This window comes from Heptranchias perlo, chromosome 29 (assembly GCF_035084215.1).
Source record: "Heptranchias perlo isolate sHepPer1 chromosome 29, sHepPer1.hap1, whole genome shotgun sequence".
Classification (NCBI taxonomy): domain Eukaryota; kingdom Metazoa; phylum Chordata; class Chondrichthyes; order Hexanchiformes; family Hexanchidae; genus Heptranchias; species Heptranchias perlo.
In genome coordinates this window covers 21365387-21388513 of record NC_090353.1, presented here as the reverse complement: position 1 = coordinate 21388513, position 23127 = coordinate 21365387, and the positions used below count along the sequence as shown (strand labels likewise).

At 40.7% G+C, this 23127-nt stretch overlaps 1 protein-coding gene across 2 annotated transcripts in view; it reads right to left on the bottom strand.

Moving 5' to 3' along the window:
* fzr1a (fizzy/cell division cycle 20 related 1a) overlaps positions 1 to 23127 on the bottom strand; it is a 49132-nt gene that overhangs the window by 3839 nt on the left and 22166 nt on the right. For both annotated transcript variants that reach the window (XM_067968257.1, XM_067968258.1), the window contains exons 7-13: positions 21520 to 21703; positions 15080 to 15145; positions 13558 to 13660; positions 10166 to 10350; positions 8615 to 8848; positions 6799 to 6903; positions 2541 to 2633 (exon numbers count right to left, since the gene is read on the bottom strand). In XM_067968257.1, the coding sequence (XP_067824358.1) occupies positions 2541 to 2633; positions 6799 to 6903; positions 8615 to 8848; positions 10166 to 10350; positions 13558 to 13660; positions 15080 to 15145; positions 21520 to 21703 (970 nt within the window). The remainder of the gene's footprint in view (positions 1 to 2540; positions 2634 to 6798; positions 6904 to 8614; positions 8849 to 10165; positions 10351 to 13557; positions 13661 to 15079; positions 15146 to 21519; positions 21704 to 23127) is intronic.

Below are 23127 nucleotides of genomic sequence, written 5' to 3'. Positions count from 1 at the left end.
TTTGACAAACCCATTAGAGTTTTTTTTTTTTTTGAGGGTGTAACTAGCAAGGTAGATAAGGGGGAAACCAGTGGATGTAGTATATTTGGATTTTCAAAAGGCAATTGATAAGGTGCCACATAAAAGGTTGTTACACAAGATTAGGGCTCAAGGGATTGGGGTAATACATTAGCATGCATAGAGGATTGGTTAATGGACAGAAAACAGAGAGTAGGAATAGACGGGTCATTTTCAGGTTGGCAGGTTGTAATTAGTGGAGTGCCACAGAGATCGGTGCTTGGGCTTCAGCTATTTACAATCTATATTAATGACTTAGATGAAGGGACCGAGTATAATGTATCCAAGTTTGCTGACAATACAAAGCTAGGTGGAAAAGTAAGCTGTGAGGAGGACGCAGAGTCTGCAAAGGGATATTGACAGGTTAAGTGAATGGGCAAGGTGGTGGCAGATGGAGTACAATGTGGGGAAATGTAAGGTTATTCACTTTGATAAGAGAAATAGAAAAACAGAATACTTTTTAAAATGGTGAGAAACTATTAAATGTTGGTGTTCAGAGGGATTTGGGCGACCTTGTACACGAAACACAGAAAGTTAACATGCAGGTACAGCAAGCAATTAGGAAGGCAAATAGCATGGTGGCCTTTATTGCAAGGGGGTTGGAGTACAAGAGTAAGGAAGTCTTGCTGCAACTGCATAGGGCTTTGGCGAGACCACACCTGGAGTACTGTGTACAGTTTTGGTCTCCTTAACTAAGGAAGGATATACTTGCCTTATAGATGGAGCAACAAAGGTTCACTAGATTGATTCCTGGGATGAGACGATTGTCCCAAGAGGAAAGATTGAGTAGAATGGGCCGATACTCTCTGGAGTTTGGAAGAATGAGAGGTGATCTCGTTGAAACATAAGATTCTAAGAGAGCTTGACAGGGTAGATACTGAGAGGATGTTTCCCCTGGCTGGAGAGTCTAGAACTAGGGGACATAGTCTCAGGATAAGGGGTCAGACATTTAGGACAGAGACGAGGAGGAATTTCTTCACTCAGAGGGTTGTGAATATTTGGAATGCTCTACCCCAGAGGGCAGTGGATGCTCAGTCGTTGAGTATATTCAAGACGGAGATCAATATTTTTTTGGCTCAAGGGAATCAAGGGATATGGCGATTGGGCAGGAAAGTGGAGTTGAGGTTGAAGATCAGCCATGATCTTAATGAATGGCGGAGCAGGCTTGAGGGACCTTATGGCCTACTCCTGCTCCTACTCCTATTTCTTATGTTTAAGGAGTTATCTATTTAGGATAAATTCACGAGAGGCACTAGCATTGTGCAAGCGAAAGACGGAGGACACAATCTTTGTGGTACTTGGTTGATGACGCCATTTTAGGCGGTACTCCACCATAAGTTTCAAATCATTACTCAGTGTGGTTTCTAGGGTGGAAAAATAATTACTAGCTTGAGTAGCAAAGGCACCATCAGCATAGATTTGCACAATTTGATTTCAATAGAACAATGCACTCCTTGTCCAGGCGTACTGTATACAAGGGGCAAAAAGCACAACGGACTGTGGATTTTGCAGCTTTGTGGAGCATATGTAAGCCTCCTCGATTGGGATGTTATGTAATGTCATAGGATAGTAACAATTATTCATTTAACAGTCTCTATAAACAAAGCCCAATTGGGTTTCCCGAGGTTCCATCATGGTTTCCTTGTACTTTTGATGAGTGGTAATTGAGGCTGACATGGATAAGTGATGGTAGATGACGACTGTGTGGAAATTCATCGAGAACGGTATATGGTGCTGCTTGTAGGTGACTGTTGATTGATGTGAACCAGCTGATGTCAGGGGAGTAGTCTTGACCCCATCTCACTCAGCAGAAGGTGCCATGCTGTTTAGGGTCGTGGATCAGGTCAAGGTTATTACTAGATGCCCAACTTTGTAACCGATCACCATCTTTGTTAGATTGTGAGTAACCCCAGTCTGTATGGTGGCTATTAAAGTCCCCAATGTAGATAGCTGGGTAAGAAAGAGAAGGGAGTAGGTTGTTCCTCCAGGTTTCACAGTGGCTTATTGTAATCTTGAAACCACCATGACATCACAATGATTACTGGATAAGGAGGAGTTGCATCTAAGATGTTGTTATGAACATAGGTATTCTATTCCACAACTGCAAAGCAAAGCAAAGATGATCTTCCTTCACCATTACAAATTTTGCACTACAACTGGCTGCTGGTGGTTTGACAGATTGGAGCATAAAACTCTACTCCTTTTCAATTCCTCCTCCAATTCTGTGGGAAGTACTGCATTTCTGTTCCTTCCTAAAACAGTCATGAATTAAGGGATCCACCAAAGGAGAATTGCAGGAGCAAACCATGTTTACCATACTCTGCAGTGAATTCCTACATAGCTTTAAACCACCACAGACCAGCAACTCCTACACAGCATGATTCTACAATTAATCAAACACAGGATCTGTTGATTCTTTAACTAAAATTGAAAATTTTTGGTCTAGCCTTAACATCACCACAGCTACCCACAATATCGTATACCTTAGTTGAACGAGTTTTACTAAAGACATTCCAGAATCGGAGTGTTTCATCTCCAGCTCCAGTCACTATGGCTTCTCCATCTGGTGACATTGCCTGCAGATAAAAAGAGGATTCAGTTTATTTACAATATTTTGTTAGAGTAGTACATTCCTTTTGTAGTTTTAAAAAAAATAACTGGTTTCTACAAGATCTGCTTTCACCAACCACTTATTTGTTCCTCTTCCCCATACACCTTCCCTAACTGGGAAAGGATTGACGGGAGACTCATTTAATCTATATTGCTCGAAAGAGAAGTGCAGCAAGACAGTCCAGCAACAACTTGCATTTATATAGTGCCTCTAACATAGTAAAACATCCCAAGGCGCATCAAACAAAAATATGACACCGAGCCACATAAGGAGATATTAGGACAGGTGAGGTAAGTCTTAAAGGAGGAGAGAGAGGTAGAGAGGTTTAGGAGGGAATTCCAGAGCTTAGGGCCTAGGCAGCTGTCAATGGTGGAGCAATTAAAATCATGAATGTGCAAGAGGCAAGAATTGGAGGAGCCCAGAGATCTTGGAGGATTGTAAGGCTGGAAGAGGTTACAGTGATAGGGAAGGGCAAGGCCACAGAGGGATTTGAAAACCAGGATATCTTGGTTCGACTTGGAGCAATGCAGGTCATGTAGTTAAGGCAGCATGTTTGGTCTTGGATTCTGGGATTAGGTAGGTAGGGGAGAAATGCATCTTCTTCTAGCTACTTGAGAGTTGTGCTAGTCTGCTCATTGCAGGGGATGCCCCCACTCCAGTAGATGGACCCAGCAAGCACTAAGCTACAGCCTTTGGACTGGTCATGCTCCTGGTAGTCTCCCAGACTGCAATGGAGAATGGCTGGATGCGGAGGCATGACCAGATTAGGTGTAGGAGTGTGCCTTGTTGGCCACAGTGCATCCACCAACTACCTAGTATGGAAAGATGAAATTTGTGTTGTATGCGGTGTGTGATGTGCAGTACATGCAACGTATGATCTTTAGTTGGCCTTTTTGCATTTTGCCACGAGTGGCTGCGTTTAGGATCTGGCTCGATACGTCTCACCACTCCTCCTCACTTAATGGTCAGCCTATATCTAATTTCTACAGGCTTTCTATTCAGTCCTCGGTTGTGGAGGTGAGATTAATGCACAGGGTGGAGATACATCCACAGCATGCTACTGGGGAGTGGAGGAAAAGTTCCAGGGGGTTGGCTCAAGTGGAAATCTGCAAAGTACTGCGTAGTCTGGAGATAGCTGTAGTGATCTTGCTGGGAGAAGTGAAATTTGTTCTAGGTATTCTTAAAGAACTTTGGGGTGAATTTTTTCCCCCAGTTCTCTTAAGAGTCTAGTACCCTCTACTCTCACATTGATCAACTAACTAACCAGTGGGATATGGCAGCGAGTACCCAGTTATGGTATTATGGTTTTGCATGGCTGAAAAGGGGAACTAAAAAGGATTGTTTGGAAGATACAATAGAGGTCTGTTCCAATCTTGATTCATATTGATACCTGGGTTTTCTGCTGGATGCTAACTGTAGTTTGGACACAATCTTTAGGGCCATGCTTGAGAAGGCATGAAGGGTACTTTGGTCTTTTTATTCTTTCTTCAGGTGAAAGCAACATCCCAATGCTGGTTAAGCTTGTCCAAACAGTTAGAATCAGAAAATTTATGGCACAGAAGGAGGCTGTTCAGCCAATCGTGTCCATGCCAGCCGAAAACGAGCCACCCAGCCTAATCTCACTTTCCAGCACTTGGTCCGTAGCCTTGTAGGTCACGGCACTTCAGGTGCACATCCAGGTACTTTTTAAAATGAGTTGAGGGCTTCTGCCTCTACCACCCTTTCAGGCAGTGAGTTCCAGACCCCCACCACGCTCTGGGTGAAAAGATTTTTCCTCAGCTTCCCTCTAGTCCTTCTACCAATCACTTTAAATCTATGCCCCCTGGTTATTGACCTCTCTGATAAGGGAAATAGGTCCTTGCTATCCAATCTATCTAGGCCCCTCACAATTTTGTACACCTCAATTAAATCATCCTTCCGCCTCCTCTGTTCCAAAGAGAACCACCCCAGCCTGTCCAATCTTTCTTCATAGCTAAAATTCTCCAGCTCCGGCAACATCCTCGTAAATCTTCTCCTTTCCCTCTCTAGTGCAATTACATCTTTCCTGTAACATGGTGACCAGAACTGTACACAGTACTCAAGCTGTGGCCTAACCAGTGTTTTATACAGTTCCAGCATAACCTCCCTGCTCTTATATTCTATGCCTCAGCTAATAAAAGGAAAGTATTCCATATGCCTTCTTAACCACCTTATCAACCTGTCCTGCTACCTTCAGGGATCTGTGGACATGCACTCCAAGGTCCCTCACTTCCTCTACACCTTTCAGTATCCTCCCATTTATTGTGTACTCCCTTGCCTTGTTTGCCCTCCCCAAATGCATTACCTCACACTTCTCCGGATTGAATTCCATTTGCCTCTTTTCTGCCCACCTAACCAGTCCATTGATATTTTCCTGCAGACTACAGCTTTCCTCCTCACTATCAACCACACGACCAATTTTTGTATCATCTGCAAACTTCTTAAATGTAGGGGGCATGATTAAGTCCAAATCATTGATATATAATCACAAAAAAAACAAGGGACCTAGTACTGAGCCCTGCATTACCCTACTGGAAACAGCCTTCTAGTCACAAAAACACCTGTCGACCATTACCCTTTGCTTCCTGCCACTGAGCCAATTTTGCATCCAACTTGCCACTCTCCCTTGGATCCCATGGGCTTATACTTTTTTGACCAGTCTGCCATGTGGGACCTTGTCAAAAGTCTTGCTAAAATCCATATGGACTACATCAAATGCATTACCCTCTGAGTTTTTTGAGGAGGTAACAAGGAGGGTCAATCAAGTCAGACAGACACGACCTTCCCTTAACAAATCCATGCTTACTGTCCTTGATTACTCCGTGCCTTTGAGTGACGGTTTATCGTGTCCCTAAGAATTGATTCCAATAGTTTGCCTACCACCGAGGTTAGACTGACTGGCCTGTAATTACTCGGTCTATCCCTCACTCCCTTTTTAAACAATGGTACAACATTAGCAGTCGTCCGGCACCATGCCTGTATCCAGTGAGGATTGGAAAATGATGGTCAGAGCTTCTGCTATTTCTTCCCTTGCTTCTTTTAACAGCCTGTGATACATTTCATCTGGCCCTGGTGATTTATCTACTTTCAAAAATACTAATCCCCTTAATGCTTCCTCTCACTAAGTTTATCCCATCCAATATTTCACACTCCTCCTCCTTAACTACAATGTCTGCATCGTCCCTCTTTTGTGAGGACAGATGCAGAGTATTCATTAAGAACCATACCAACATCTTCCGCCTCCACATAGGTTGTCTTTTTGGTCTCTAATAGGCCTTATGCTTTCCTTAGTTATTCTCTTGCTCTTTTTGCATTTATAAAACATCTTTGGGTTTTCCTTGATTTTACTTGCCAATATTTTTTCATGCCCTCTCTGCTTTCCTAATTTCCTTTTCCATTTCACCCTAACTTTTTATACTCCTTAAGGCTTTCTGTAGTATTTAGTTCTGTGTCTGACATACGCTTTTCTTTTTTGCCTTATCTTACCCTGTATGCTCCTTGACATCCAGGGGGTTCTAGATTTGGCAGCCCCACCCTTTTTCTTTGTGGGAACATGTTTACTCTGCACCCCTTGAATCTTCCCCTTGAATGCCTCCCACTGCTCTGACATTGATTTACCTTCAAGTAGCTGTTTCCAGTCCACTTTTGCTAAATCACTTCTTAGCTTAGTAAAATTAGCCTTTCCCCAATTGAGAACTTTAACTCCTGTTCTATCTTTGTCCTTTTCCATATTTCAGTTAGTTTTACCATAGTTATGATCACTACCAACAAAATGCACCCCCACTGAAGGTACGTCTGTAATATTGCTTGCAAACTAACTGACATCGCTAAGCATAGGTGAAATTCATGAGAGATAAAATTAGCAAGAGCTTTTGTCAACCATCGTCTAGAATGAACATCTTAACCACTACATCATGAGGGCTGCTGATCCTTAATGTCAACATTAGCAAAATACAAAGTAAGGCCATACACAGTTATCCTAGAAGAGTCAACCAGGCTCGTAGCTTTTTAGAGCTGGATGCATATGTAGTTTATTAAAGAGCCAAAGAATGTAATGATTTTTACATTCATTTTGTATAATGCAAGGATTAAAATTATAACAAGTAACCCACCAAGTATAGCACTCTGTATGAATGTCCAGTCAATTTAGCTACTTGTGTTAACGATGGATACTTCCACACCAGGATCTGATTTTGTGAATATCCGTGAGTACTCACCTACAGGTATTAAAAGAATTAATTTACCAATACGATAACAAATGTACATTAAAAACAGTGGTGTCATGTAAAGTGTTTGAATGAAAAAAGCGTCAATTGTGCTAGTCATTACTATTGTAACACATTGTTATTACACAACAGCACCAATATTTTCTAACATTATAATTATGAATTCTACCTTTATTATGTAGTACGTTGTTCCCCAGTCCTACCAAGATAAAGCCCATTTCCGCAAAACTTTCTTACCCATTATGTTCTCAATGAATGGAAAACTTTTCCAAGTACAACAATGCATTGTGCATTTAAGCTGAGAGCACAGTGACTGACTGGCTGATTGTAATGGTTTGTGACTGCTAATGAGCCAAGAAAGCAATACTCAAAGAAAGTGAAGTGAAATTTTACAAATACACTAAATCCAGATTAAATTGTATTTGTTCTTGGAATGTGTGCGTCGCTGGCAAGGCCGGCATTTATTGTCATCTCTAAGTTTGATACAACTGAGTGGCTTTCTAGGCAAGAGTCAACCACATTGGTGTGGGACTGGGGTCGCAGATGGGAACAGAAGTAGGCCGTTTAGCCCCTTGAGCCTGTTCCATCATTCAATGAGATCATAGCTGATCTGTGACCTAACTCCAAAAACTGCTATAGTCCCATATCCCTCAATACCTTTTGGTTTACAAAAATCTATCAATCTCAGTTTTAAAATTAACAATTGAGCTAGCATCAACTACCATTTGCAGAAGAGTTCCAAACTTCTATCACCCTTTGTTTGTAGAAGTGTTTCCTAACATCACTCTTGAAAGTCCTGGTTCTAATTTTTAGGCGATGTCCCCTAGTCCTAGACTCCCCAATCAGCAAAAATAGTTTCTCTCTATCCACCCTATCAGTTCCCTTTAATATCTTGAAAACTTCGATCAAATCACCCCTTAATCTTCTAAATTCCAGAGATCACAACCCTAGTTTGTGTAATCTCTCCTCGTAATTTAACCCTTTGTGTCCAGGTATCATTCTAGTAAGTCTACATTGCACTCCTTCCAAGTCCTTCCTAAGGTGGGGTGCCCAGAACTGAACTTAGTACTCCAGGTGTGGTCAGACGGGGTAAGGATGGCAGGTTAAGAACGCAAGAAACAGGAGCAGGAGTAGGCCATATGGCCACTTTAGCCTGCTCCACCATTGAATAAGATCGTGGCTGATCTTTGACCTCAACTCCACTTTCCCACCCGATCCCCATATCCCTTGATTCCCTTAAGAGCCCAAAAATCTATCAATCTCAGTCTTGAATATATTCAACGACTGAGCATCCACAGCCGTCTGGGGTAGAGAATTCCAAATATTCAGAGCCCTCAGTGAAGAAATTCCTCTTCATCTCAGTCCTAAATGAGTGACCCCTTATCCTGAGACTATGTCCCCTAGTTCTAGACTCTCCAGCCAGGGGAAAACATCTTCTCAGCATCTACCCTGTCAAGCCCCCTCAGAATCTTATATGTTTCAATGAGATCACCCCTCATTCTTCTAAACTCTGGAGAGTATAGGCCCATTCTACTCAATCTTTCTCAGATTTCTGGGATGAGGCGGTTGTCCTATCCAGTGAACCTTAGGTTTCTTTCTCTAAAGAACATTGGTGAACCAGTTAGGATTTTATGACAACCCAACAGCTTCACTTTTATGGATAAGAGATGCACTAAAAACAAGTGAAATACTTTGTACTTACTAGTTCATTTGCATGTTTGGACCAAGCAAGGTTGCACACCTGGGAACCTGTATCTATACACTGCAAAGGCTGAGAGGTAAGAGTGTTCCAGAAACGGATGCACCGGTCAGCAGTTCCACCACCTGATGCAAGGAGACCATGCTGATGGGGGGACCAGGCAATGGCTTTCACTGCTGCAAGATGCTCTGTATACTGCTGTACTGGGCCTGAACTGGAGTTGTTCCACACCAGAAGCTAAACAAAGATGATAAAATTATAAGCAAAAGAATCAGATTTTGCAATATGAAATGCAACCCATTTTGTATTTGAAGTTATTGATTATTAAGATTTAAGTGAAACATCAAAATAAAACAGACCTCCTAAAGTGAATTACAAATTATGTACAGTTTAATTTTTTTCAGGGAGGGGGAAAAATTTTAGCTGAGTAGTACTAATCCCTCACAAAGACCAGCAGTTTATAGATCAGTGGACTGACTCAGTTTTCATAAGTAGCATGCGACAGACAAGAAAGGAAGCCCATCAAATCACTTCAGATGAAGTAAAGAAATAAGAAAATTGGACCATGAATAAAGATGCACAAAATTTACAATTAACATTGTTTCTTTAACAACTGTTACACATACATTCTGAAGTAGCTGACCCAGAGTTTAAGTTCTGGAAGAACAACATACTTTATATATAGAGACTGTAATATCGGTTTTTCCAATTACTCTGCTCATTCAGCAAACCAGGTGGCTTGATTATTCCTGCACGATACCACACAGAAATACTACTTTTGTCTACGTGCGGACACGCATTTGTATGTACCTGTTCGCACAGCAATGGCAAAACCCACTAGTTTTTAAAATCATCTGTTCAATTTACAGAATTCTTTTTGGAAGCGAGGATATGAATAACCCCTTCCCTCAGCCGCCCCAGGTCTCACTAACTATATTCAAGTGAATGTGCAGAGAGCTTGCACCTAGCTCTCACCAATGCTGCTTTGAACCAGCTATTAAGAAGTGCACAATAGCAGTCCTTTGATGACACACTCTCTTCTTTTCCTTCTCCTCCTCATTGTTCCTGTGGGAAACACATGCTTATACTTGCTACTTCTTCCCAGCAGTGCAGTTAGGACTGGGAAGCAGCTGATAAAGGGACATTATGGACATGAATCCGCACCCCATCACTCCAAGCAACATTCTGGTATTCTTATGCGCTGTGCCACCTCAGTTTACAGAATTTTTCCCCCTTACCCTGAAGGTATTGACTACTTCCCAGGGTACAGTTCTAATTGCTTTCCAGGACCTCACTCAAGTCACCATTATTCATGCAAGAGCCTCAACAGTGAATGTAGTAGACTATGTCTCATTGGAAGGATCAGAGCCAAGGCTGTTCCTATCCAAGAGTGCCCTTTTATGCAGAAGTCACTTGATAGGGATCAGAAGTGAACCCGATGTCCTCCTCCCTAACCAAAGAGCACTGAGCCAAACTGTAAGGCCCCTATGGCCACCACAGCAGAGGTCAGCTAACTCAGTTTATCATCACATTTTTCTTTATATATTTTATTACCTTGTTGTCATTTCCTCCAGAGGCCAGAAGCTGGTGATCCGTCGACCACTTCAAACCACAAACCTCCTGTCTGTGACCCTGAAGCCGCCGCTCAGATTGCAATGGTGGGGTGCGGATATCCCTCTGAAGAATAAGGCGGTCTCTACTTCCTGATGACAGCTGATCAGCATTCCACGCGAGAGCCCCTATAGCATAATCAACCTTACACGTAAACTGCTTGCAGTGCTGAAAATGTGCACAACTACTGACAACTTGTATCGATTTTGTTTTAAACAGAAAGCTGCTGCAATTTAAGTTGATTGGAAAACAATTAGTCTGCTGAATAGAACAATTGGTCTAGCAAAAAGTAAATACAGTCAGTCTTTCATTGCTGCCAACTGTCAATCTTGCCAATGCTACTATATATGCATCAGTAGTTCCTTCAAAAGTCTGCTTTTGTGTTAAATGTCTTCCCAATGGAAGGGGGACATTTTCATTAAAATTTTATTTCAGCTTTCTGAGACCTTGGACTTGTAGCTTTGAGATGATGTAAATATACGATGGAACTTTTGAACAGTGAAGTTGCAAATAAAAAGGCAGACATAGCAATGGTACTGGGACACCCAGTACCATTGCCTACCTGAATAAACTTTAAATAAAACTAGACAGTGCAAGTGCTAAATTAAAAAAAAAAGATTGGCGGGGGGTGGGGGTAGAAAAGAAAAAAAAAGGGGGGAAAAAAAACCCGAGAAAGAAATACTATTTGGGCTACAACTATTATATCTTTAAATGAGCCACATCAATCTTAAGCATCTCTACTATTAAATATTTTGTTACTTAATAATGTAGAGATCTGATTGTAGAAAACTAAAAAGGCTACTAATTGTTTTGTGGAATTAAACAGCTTAAAACGGACTAGTTGTACTGGATTTTGCATTACTTTTCTTTCTCCCAGTAAAGATGTGAGAAATTTCTATATTGTATATATTTTTTTAAAATATGAGTTGAGAGAACTGGTAAATACCATACCAAAAAAAAATAATTTCAGCTAACTGTAACTGAAAAATGAGCCACTTTGCCTATTTCATGGAGGTGGCCAACACATAAAATTGACCAGATCCACACTCAAATTCAATGACAGACTATTCATCTACTTTGTTGGTGCCACTGTCTGTTCTCACAAATGAATTTGGTCAAAGTTTGGTTGGTGGACTCTCTGAAATACAAGCCCACAGACTAAGAAGTAGACAAATTTATTCTCTCTAATTGCTGCCTCATCAAGGAATACATTTGAGAGGAAGATACCCAATATCTCTAACATGTGTGACATAAAAGACTTCTTTTGGCAGTAAGACCTTGATCTAAATGCTCAACTTTAGTTCAGTTCTCGTGAAGTTGAACTCAAGAAGTCGACCACTATGACAAAACATGTGCATAGTGTCATTTTAAGGAGCATCGTAAAAAAAGACAGGTGGAGAGGTAGAGAGCTAGGGAGAGAATTCCAGAGTGTGGTACCTGGGCAGCTGAAGATATGACGGTCAACAGTGGGGTGAGAATACACAAGAAGCCGGAGCCAGAGAAACAGATAGTTGAGGATGGCTAGGGGGCTGTGAGACTGATAGAAGTTATGGAGAAAGAAAAAGCTGAGGACACAGATTTAGGACAGGGACAAAAATTATAAATTTGAGACACTGGGGGACTGGGAGCTAATGTTGATCAGTGAGGACAGGGTGATAGGTAAGTGGATCTTAGTACAGCATAGGATATGAGTGGCAATGGTGGGTGGGCTGAAGTACAGGCGTAAGCAGTCTTTGTGATGGAAGGATATGGGATTGGAAACTCAGCTTGGCATCAAACAGGATACTAAGTGTGTGAACAGTCTGACTTAGCCTGAAACAGTGCCCTGAAACAGAGAATTAATGAGGGAGAAGAATTTGTGGCAGGGGCTAAAGACAATGGCTTTGGTCTTGCCAATACTTAACAGGAGGAATTTTAAAATCAAGGAAGTGGTCAGATTAGGCCCATAGCAAACTATCCTACTTATGGTATGCACAAGGATACACTGGAAATTCAGGCTACTTATGAAAACTGCCTTTTGGCCATGAACATGTGGGGGAATTGGGAGAGGAGAGAGAGGAGGAAAAAGCCAGAACTGGAACCCTCCACTAGTGTAGTACTGAGGGTGTGGTACATTGTCAGAGGTGCTATCCTTAAGGCAAGATGTTAAGCCAAGAACTGGTGTACCTGTTCAAGTGAACTTTAAGGATCCCGTGCTGCTATTCAAAGACTACCCTGGAGTTTTCCGGTCTCCACCCTCAAACATCGCCAACAAAAACTGATTATCTCGTCATTCATCTCACTGCTGTTTGTAAACTGGCTAACACATTTACCTACATGAGAACAGTCACAGGACTTCAAACATGAATCATTGTATGAAGTGCTTTGAGACACAATGAGTAGGAAAAAGATACAGACAAATGGAGGCACAAATGAGAGAAAGTCTGCAGTAAGTAGAGGTGGTGAAAAGGGAGAGGGTAAAACAAGAGTGGTGGGGGGAGGGGTGGGTGCAGGATGAAATAACATAAGCACAGCCAGCCACAATTCTTTTTAATAATTCCTGTCTGTAAGTAATGAGAAATCATGACTGTTCAATTCTAATAAAAATGTAAAACTTATTTTTATCCGTTTTTAAATACATGCAGATCTTCAAGTTTAGTAAGTCTCACCAGTTCTGAAGTGTTGCAATTGTAAATGTGTTAGTGAGGGCATCACATTTATGCCTATATCCTACCCTGAAAAGGGCTAACCTATCACTGACCTTTTGGGGGCTATGAAAATGCCAATATCTGAAGAATATATAAATTGATTGGAAAGTCAAATGCATTACCTGAAATGTTCTGTCTACCTCCCTTAATATCTTTCATTGTAATTATTTATTTGTTATATGAACAGGTTTGTGCTCTATTTCAGAATTCTAGTTTAAAAATATACTCTTGGAAAAATCACAAGCTTGGTCAATAAAAGTTCTATGAACTTAATGAGGTTTTCATAGAATCATAGAAAGTTACGGCACAGAAGGAGGCCATTCAGCCGAGCCGGCTGAAAAAGAGCTATCCAGCTTAATCCCACTTTCCAGCACTTAGTCCGTAGCCCTGTAGGTTACGGCACTTCAAGTGCACATCCAAGTACTTTTTAAAACGAGTTGAGGGTTTCTGCCTCTACCACCCTTTCAGGCAGTGAGTTCCAGATCCCCACCACCATCTGGGTGAAAATATTTCTCCTCAGCTCCCCTCTAATCCTTCTACCAATTACTTTAAATATATGTCCCCATATATGCCCCCTGGTCACTGACCCCTCTGCTAAGGGTTTTTTTTAAGCTAGAAATATCACCCTGCAAGAATTCAACAACTTACCCACTCTAGCGGAGTGACCTTCAAGTGTGGATAACTTCTTCCCTGCAGCTGCATCCCAGATCTGAACATATCCTTTGTGTGTTCCAACTGCTACCAAGTTTCCCTAGATTAAATTAAATAATTATGATTCTAAGAGCCTTTTCAGTTGCTACCTGTAAATGGCAGACCATTATTGCTATACATAATGGCTGAATGCTATTAACTCAATAAATTACAAAATTATTTTTGCGTGAAAAACGATGATACTTTGTAAAAAATTCCAATTAAAATTCCCATTTCTGTGAAATTTAATTGACTGTCAATGTTTACTTTATGACATATCACCCAGTAAAGTCTCAATATTTATTTAGTAAAAACAAATTAAGTGAGATTAGCTACCTTATATGCTCTTCATGCCTGAAACTGAAACATTCTTTTCATACCACTAACCGTAAACCATTTGAACTTACCCTCAGTGATGTGCGAGACAGAAATATTTACTATGAAAATAGTTTGTTTTTCTATTTTTGCAAGTCAATGCTATATTTAGAAGATGCCTGAAAGTTCATTAACAACAATTCATCTGTGCTGTACAGACCGCTCCCATGTGACAATTAGTTTTTATTAAATTCTTGTAAATCTGGCCCTGAAATAATGGAATTCTACACTGAACAGTAGCCAAGAATTTATCTAGCAATCTAGCATGGATGTTCTACCATTTGCAGAAGATAGTGCACAGTCCAGGTAGTATCCCTTAAGATCTACTACATGTCCTGGAACGTATGAGGAAATGAAAACAATCTCCACTTTGTAAGTTCAGTTTCCTCCCACCCACCTCAGCAAAAAAGTTTGTTCTCTAAAGTTTCTAAAGAACAAACTTGCATTTATATATTGCCTTTCACAACCTTAGGACATCCCAAAATGCTTCACAGTCAGTCAATTAAGTAATTTTAAAGTGTAGTCACTGTTATAATGTAGGGAAACATGGCAGCTAATTTGTGCAGAAGATCTCACAAACAGTAATGAGATAAATTACCAGATAATCTATTTTAGTCTTATTGATTGAAGGATAAACGTTGGCTAGGACACTAGGAGAACTCCCCAGCTCTTTTTCGAATAGTGCCATTGGATCTTTTACAAAAACAGGGCAGATGAGCCTCGGTTTAACATCTCATCCGAAAGATGACACCTCCAACAATGCATCATTTCCTCAGTACTGCACTGAAGTGTTGGCCTGGATTATGTGCTCTCTGAAGTGGACCTTGAACCCATGACCCACTGACCCAAGAGGCAAGAGTGCTACCAAGGCGAACAAGTTTTACTTGTGTAAGTTATAACTACATGCCAACTGTACAGCAATACAATAAATAACTTTTAATGTGGATTGAGTAAAAGAAACAGAAGATTTATCTTGCTTGTTTCAATGTATACTTCCACAAATGAACAAAATGATTAGGAAGAAAACATAGCAATTAGATGAAAGAGGTCTCTTTAAATAAAACTTATGCTTAACTCTATTTTTACATCAAAAAGTGATATTTACTCTCTCTGACCAGCCAACCGACGTTACAGAATCTCCATCTATAGAAAGGTCACACAGTCTGGTCACCTAAAAGGCAGAAAGAAAGTCAATACTTAGGACATACACAAAAAAAACATACACAAGACATCAACATTTTCTTAAAGCTGTGCTAAAAGCCAAAAGTGGAAAAAAGAATTTAAACAATCTACTCTAACAATTTTTCTTCTAAAGTTCATTGACATTTTACTGCACTGAACTTTCTAATGCCCAAAATGAAGGTTTAAGCAACATTTTTAAATTACATATTTCACAATAACATTACATGAATGCAGTGAATTGGCTTTTGTATTTTTTAATACCTTCATTAAAGTTTATACTTGAAGATCTCAGCCTCTCCCAAAAGCCTGGGCTTTGGATTTGGTATTTTTGCCCAAAACGGTGAGCTGAATCCAAATTGTGCAGTCTGAGCAGGTGTACACCATTTCCCAGGCTGCATCAGTACTGTCAGTCAGCTGCACAGATGGAATACTTTTCCTTTAGCCTCTAGAAATCTCTCAAAATTGTGTGAAGCTCAGAGGTCAAATTTCAAAAGCTTTATTTTAGATAAAGATTATATTGAGTATATTTTCTTTTATAAAATAAAAGCTGGTTGTGCAAGAAAACGACAGACTGCAATTATTTTGTGTTCTATAAACTTCAGCAAAAGTATTTCCTCATTGTAATTTGTGTTCATTTTTCAAAAACAGCCTCTAATTAACTCCCGATCATCATATGTTGTGCTGGCAATTAGAACAGACTCTAATTATCACTTGTTAGGTTGAAAGTTAGAAAAATTAAATTTTTCCACACACACACAGCCAACCAAAACGGCCCTAACCAAAGTCATAAATGGCATCCTCAGACAGTGACCATGCTGCATTATCCTTCTTCGATCACTCTGCAGCCTTTGACACAGTCGAACACAACATCCTCCTCCAATGCCTCTCCTCTGTCATCCAGCTCAGTAGGACTGCCCTCACTTGGTTCCATTCTTGCTTATCCGATCATAGCCAGAGCACCTCTAGCAATAATTTCTCTTCCTGCCCAGGCATTGTTATCTGCCTCAGTGATCTATCCTCGGTTAACTCCTCTTACTCATCTACTTGCTGTCCCTTGGCAACATCGTCCGCAGGCATGTAAACAAATCAATTCTGTTACAAAGTTGAGCAACCTTGGGATATCTGTTTATGTGACAGTTGATACTATATTTAACAAAGCAAGTAGCTCAGAGGGTGAATATCTGTTCCTTTAACTCATTCCATGTGGTGATTGATGTATTTTCTTAGAAACTGGTATTTTGAAAGATTGCTTAAGAGCCTTGATGATGCTCCCCTGAATTTAGGAAAAAGCCAGATGTAGTCCAGTAAAGTTTACCAACAGGGCATTTTTATTAATCATAGACTGCTGCTGATTTGTGTGGCTGCAAATCAATTACACATACAATAGTCTTGATTTTGGAAGATTATCTCTGTTTGCAGAATCCACTGGAGCACACTTGGATATGTAAAAAGTGTAACAATCTTGAGGTTCAGAAGACATTTACAAAATCAACCAAACAGCATTTTCATGCTTTAGGATCTCAAGGTTATCCACAGTTACATATCTTTGGAAATATTCATTATACACCTACATGTTTAATTTGGTTACTCAAACTCTATTTTAGAATACCTGGCTATAAAAATGGCAATGAAAAACAAGGAAATATTCTTTGGTTCACTCCATGGACATTTAAAGTATGCACTGACTGAAAAACAATCTCAATGAGCTGGTAGTTCATTAGAATGCAGAAAGCTGTATATCCTTAAACAGGAACAGATTACTACACTTCTCTCAAGAATCTAAAAACAACATGTGTTTATATAGTGCCTTTAATGTAGTAAAATGTTCCAAAGTGCTTTACAGGAGCGTAATCAGACAAAAATTAACACTGAGTCAAAGGAGGAGACATTAGGACAGGTGACTAAACGTTTCGTCAAAGAGGTTTTAAGCAGCATCTTAAAAGAGGAGAGAAAGGTGGAGAGGCTGAAGTTTGGGGAGGGAATGGCAGAGCTAAGAGCCTAGATCACTGAAGGGGCAAAGGAAGTAGGGGATACACAAGAGGCCAGAATTGGAGGAACGCAGAGTTCTCGGAGGCTGGTAAAGCTGGAGGAGGTTATAGAGACAGGGAGGGGTGAGAATTTTAAAATTGAGGCATCCGTGGGCCAGGGGACAACATAACACACAGCACCAGGGTGATGGGTACTTAATCGCTTTTTTGTTACATACTTGGTGGGACTTTCTTCATATTTCAAATATGAAGCATCCTCCACACACCAGAGTTCTGGTTGACGTTCTAGAGAAGCCACGTGATGGGCAAAAACCCCAGAGACATTTTTGACACTGGTGTGCGTTGATGTCTGTGATGTTGAATCACATGGCAAGTCTACTTCCTCACTGTGTAAACACCCTCCACGTGTCGAAGTGGCAGTTTGTTTTGACCTATAGCCTAATCTATGAAATAAAATAAATTTGCACATACAAGTGCAGGAGGTGAAAAATACTTCAGATTCAAAACAGCTCGACAAGGTCATTCTCCACGTCACTGAAGTCTAACCCAATAATATAGCAACCAGACAATTCATAGGAACATGAGTAGGCCATTCAGCCCCTCGTGCCTGCTCCGCCATTTGATAAGATCATGGCTGATCTGTGATCTAACTCCAGAGACCTGCCTTTGGCCCATATCCCTTTGGTTGCCAAAAAGCTATCTATCGCACATTTAAATTTAGCAATTGAGCTAGTATCAATTGCCGTTTGCGGAAGAGAGTTCCAAACTTCTACCACCCTTTGTGTGTAGAAATGTTTCTAATCTCACTCCTGAAAGGTCTGGCTCTAATTTTTAGACTGTGCCCCCTACTCCTAGAATCCCCAACCAGCAGAAATAGTTCTCTCTATCCACCCTATTCGTTCCCCTTAATATCTTATAAACTTCGATCAGATCACCCCTTAACCTTCTAAACTCTAGAGAATACAACCCCAATTTGTGTAATCTCTCCTCGTAACTTAACCCATTCTAGTAAATCTACGCGGCACTCCCTCCAAGGCCAATATGTCCTTCCGAAGGTGCGGTCTAACCAGGGTTTTGTATAGCTGCAACATAACTTCTGCCCCCTTGTACTCGAGTCCTCTAGATATAAAGGCCAGCATTCCATTAGCTTTATTGATTATTTTCTGCACCTGTTCATGACACTTCAATGATCTATGTACCTGAACCCCTAAGTCCCTTGGACATCCACTGTTTTTAACTTTTTACCATTTAGAAAGTACCCTGTTCTATCCTTTTTTGATCCAAAGTGGATGACCTCACATTTGTCTACACTGAATTCCATTTGCCACAATTTTGCCCATTCACCTAATCTATCAATATCCCTTTGTAATTTTATGTTTTCATCTACACTGCTTACAATGTCACCAACCTTTGTGTCATCAGCAAACTTAGATGAGACTTTCTATGCCTTCATCTAAGTCGTTAATAAATATTGTGAATAAATTCAGTCTTATTTTTCTAAAATTTATTCAATGGTTTGTCTTGTTTGTTTTCAAGGGGTTTTGGTTTGGAAAGGACTGTTCTTAGCACCGTTCCCTCTGGTGAATAAATCATAAATTCGCACATCCAGACCCACTGGTATCTGCAGCTTGCGATATATGCAAATTAATGGGAACAGGGTTAAAACTTTGTATTTGGACCCTGAAGCTCCATGGTCCACACATAAGTGGGCCAAAAAATGCTGAGATATCCCTGCAATATGTTGCAAAATATTGTATATAATGGAATAGGCAGTTAATATAAAATCACCATTCCTTGCTTCGATACACAGAAGTGCATTGAATTAAAGAAGCTATTATCGTGTTCATTGAAAAAAATATTTTGCTGCTGAAATTCCACTGCATTCACCACCTGAAAACTACTTAAGCAGCAAAAAAAAGTCACTTCATGAAAAACTTTTTTAAAAAAAAGTTCTTACTCACCTTAAAGAACGACTTTGGCTTGGGCCTCGACTCTTCCCTAATATCGGGATTCTTCCCAAGACTCAGTGCTCCAGGACAAGCTTTCTTATTCTGGTTTTACTTAATCATCAACCTCAGGACCCACTCCTCTGCCTTGCCACTCCCTCCCAGCTCAGACATCCTCTCCCTCCCAAGATCCAGCACTCTATTACAACTGGCATTAGGGTCCCCCAGCCTTTCCCCCCTGGCCTTAGATCCCCACTCCTTACTCCCTTCCAGCCTAGGTCGGGGCTCCCAGTTTCTCACTTCCAATCACAGATGTCCAGTTTGTGTGCTGCTACCACCAGAAAGCTGTGGCTCCTGATCCAGCACAACTGTGACTGACATTCAGCTTGGTGTGGACACATTCCAATCTGAGACTTTGACTATTAGCAACCATGATATTGCCTTGACCCGTGTTGCACGCTCTGCTAGGGTTGAGCAATAGCCACCAGCAGTAGCAGGGCTGAAGAAAAAACTTCACAACTAAGAATAACAACATGTTAACCCAAACAGTGCCACTTGACTAATGTTTTTCTTCTTAAAGTTTGAAACATTAACTTTGCTACAACAATTACAATAGTAATGAAAAGCTTCAAAAAGTATCTAAGAAGAAAACACTGAGTAGATCAAGCTGCCAAGACAGTTTACCATAAGTAGAAATTGTTGTTCCTTTCCCAAGGAAAGATGAACTAGTGTAGAGATTGATTGAATAAAAGTGAACAGAAATGTTGAACAACAGTATACTGGTGTATCATGGGATGTTTGACTAGGTTGTACTCAACTATGTTGAGCAAGAGATATTCTTTGTAAATTCAACAGTAACCTTGTCTTCAAGGTAACTTAATGTGAGACAGAAATCACTTCTTGATTCTGGGTGCAGTACAGTCCAAACAAAGTTCGTATGTATTTGGCTACTGAATTTTATAGCTAATTTAGTTACTAAGTTTTGTTAAACTCTGTAGTAAAAATTGGGATTGTGTAGTGAGTATTCATTTTTGTTTTAATAAAGTAAACAAAGGGAACTGCTCGGTGTCTGGTTAAGTTTATCACTCCACTCAGTAGTTTATTTAAGCTAAGCCTCACAGGGTTAACAAGAAAACCTTACACTGATGCATGTGGAAGGCTTGTATACAGCATGGGAACCTCATGGGTTATTGTGACTAGAATCATTATAGCACAGGAGGCCATGCGGCCCATCGAGCCCATGACGGCTCTTTGCAAGAGCAATCCAGTTAGTCCCTTTCCCCATTACCCTGCAAATTCTTTCCCCCTTCAAGTATTTATCCAATTCCTTTTTGAAAGCCACAATTAAATTTGCTTCCACCACCCTTTCAAGCAGAGCATTCCAGATCATAACTACTTGCTGCATAAAAAAGTTTTTCCTCACTTCACCTTTGGTTCTTTTGCCAATCATCTTAAATCTGTATCCTCTGGTTCTCAACCCTTCTGCCAATGGGAACAGTTTCTCTTTATTTACTTTATTTAAACCCCTCATGATTTTGAGCACTTCTATCAAATCTCCTCTCAACCTTCTCTGCTCTAAGGAGAACAACCCCAGCTTCTCCAGTCTATCCACGTATCTGAAGTCCCTCATTCCTGGAACCGTTCTAGTAAATATTTTCTGCACCCTCTCTAAAGGCATTCACATCTGAGGTGCCCAGAATTGGACACAGTACTCCAGTTGTGGCCGAACCAGTGTTTTATAGAAGGTTCACTATAACGACCTTGCTTTTGTATTCTATGCCTCTACTTCTAAAGCCCAGGATCCTGTATGCTTTTTTTATTAAAAAAGCTGCTTTCTTTAAAACTGTCCTGCCACCTTCAAAGATTTGTGCACATATACCTCCAGGTCTCTCTGTTCCTGCACCCATTTTAGAATCGTACCATTTAGTTTATATTGCATCTCCTTGTTCTTCCTGCCAAAATGTATCACTTCGTACTTGTGTTAAATTTCATTTGCCATGTGTTTGCCCAATCCACCAGCCTGTCTATATCCTTTTGAAATCTATTACTATCCTCCTCACTGTTTATTACACTTCCAAGTTTTGTGCCATCTGCAAATGACTAGTGCTTACCAATAACAAAAAACATTAGGAGGCATCATCCATCACATGATTTTTCTAGAAAATTGATCAGGATCAGGTTCATCTTTATGGGGCTGTGAAGAGTGCTGAATAAAGAATGTTTGATTGTAGTAATCCCTGATTAACATGATCTAAGAGTTTAGCTGTTACTTTTTAAAAAGTGGTTTAGTCTCTATAACTGAGATCAGTTACTGATAACTATACATCTAGTCACACAATACCTAAAATGCTCATCCGGTTGGAGGGGTGGGGGAGGGGGAAAGAGACAGACAGGAACAGGGAGAAAGAGACAGGAAACTAAAAGTTCACCTGGCTAGTACAAGCACTCCAAAGGTATACACAAGTGCCAAGTCCAACACTTAACACATTTAGGGAAGACCAGTCCACTAGGTTTAAGTAAAAGTCATCCTGTAGTTCTGGTGCATCAAGAACTTTAAATGGAATCTTCGAGATTTTTCGAGTAGGCTTTCTCGGTGACCGCAACAATTTTTGGCTGTTCAAGAAAGAAATATACAAAATTAAATTCTGAACAGGATAGCAGCATATACCTCTAAGTCTGATAATGGTTAATATTCATGCGCTATGCTACCACTTCTGCTCATTTTAGGAAAAGGGAGCATTATTTGCCACTTCATAGTTGGTATAATTTTGTGATCGCTCAAATGGGTATTGAAAAACTTGAAATGAATTAGATTTTGTGTGACATTTAGAACATTAGTCATTTAAATTATCTAAAAGTCTCAGATTAAAGAAATGGGGTTAGGGGCAGGGTGAAATTAGACCTACTTTTGCCAGTTTCTTAGGTGCAAAATGGGGGCAAAAAAGGTCCAATTTTGCAGGGCTGTGACCCGTGTACCAAGGACACCGGAAAGACATCAGATGCCATATTGGCTTGGGCAATTTTCAGGCCTCCCTGGCGGCCGCTTTAGACAGGTGTTAAGCTTCTTGCATATGTTAATGGTGAGGTCTAATGCCCTTTTAAGGACCCCTCACCAAAATTAGTCAGAAACTGACCAGAGCATGCGCTGGGAATGCTCCACTCAGCTTTTCCAGGTCCTTCTGCAGCCTAACAAGAGGTCCTTAAACTTACATAAACGTGGAGTCCCACAGCACTACTGCTGGCTGATGCCAGCCTGCACTCGCCCCCTCCGGTTTGTCTCCCCACCCTCTCCACCCTCCCAGGACCTACCTAAGGACCGGTGCGGGCTTCACAACCAACCTAACTTGATCCAGAGGAAAGTGGTGAGCTCGCTCAGGGGGCCTGACAGGCAGCTGCAGCTCACCGGAATTACAGATGTGGCTGAGGCCCAATTTTGAACAAGGCTCGGGTCTTCAGCTTCTGGCGTGTGCGCCAACCATTTCAGGCCCAAAAACGGCCCCAAGCAAAATTTTCTCCCACTCTCACTTTCAATGGCATGTGCAGGCACTTCAGTGACAATATACACTAAACCCAACAAACAATATCAAAAGAAGGGTTTTGATGGGTTTTAGCCAAGAATTAAAAATATCAAGGAGCAGAGATTTTATCTTACTTTAATCAATTATTTTAAACTGATGAATTTAAATACATTCACCTGCGGCATTAATTTTCAGTCTAAGTGGCTGTGGCAACAAAACTGGTGTAAATCCAGGAAATTCGAGAGCACCATGATTGGACTGGGGAGTGGAGCTACGATAATCAATTTTGACTAGGGTTTTGGGAGAGCAGTGTAAAAGTCTTAGGATATTATGGCACGGTGTGAATAATGGCATAACTTCTTTATACCATAATTTCCTGGACCTTTGCACTGGATAAACGAACCCGATGCTGTAGATGCACCATTCCCAGGAGTAAGTCTCTAGGAAATTCTGGACCGTTGCCTCGGGTTTAATTATCTATCCTCATCCTATTATTCTTCTATGAGGTCTCCTCAAGCT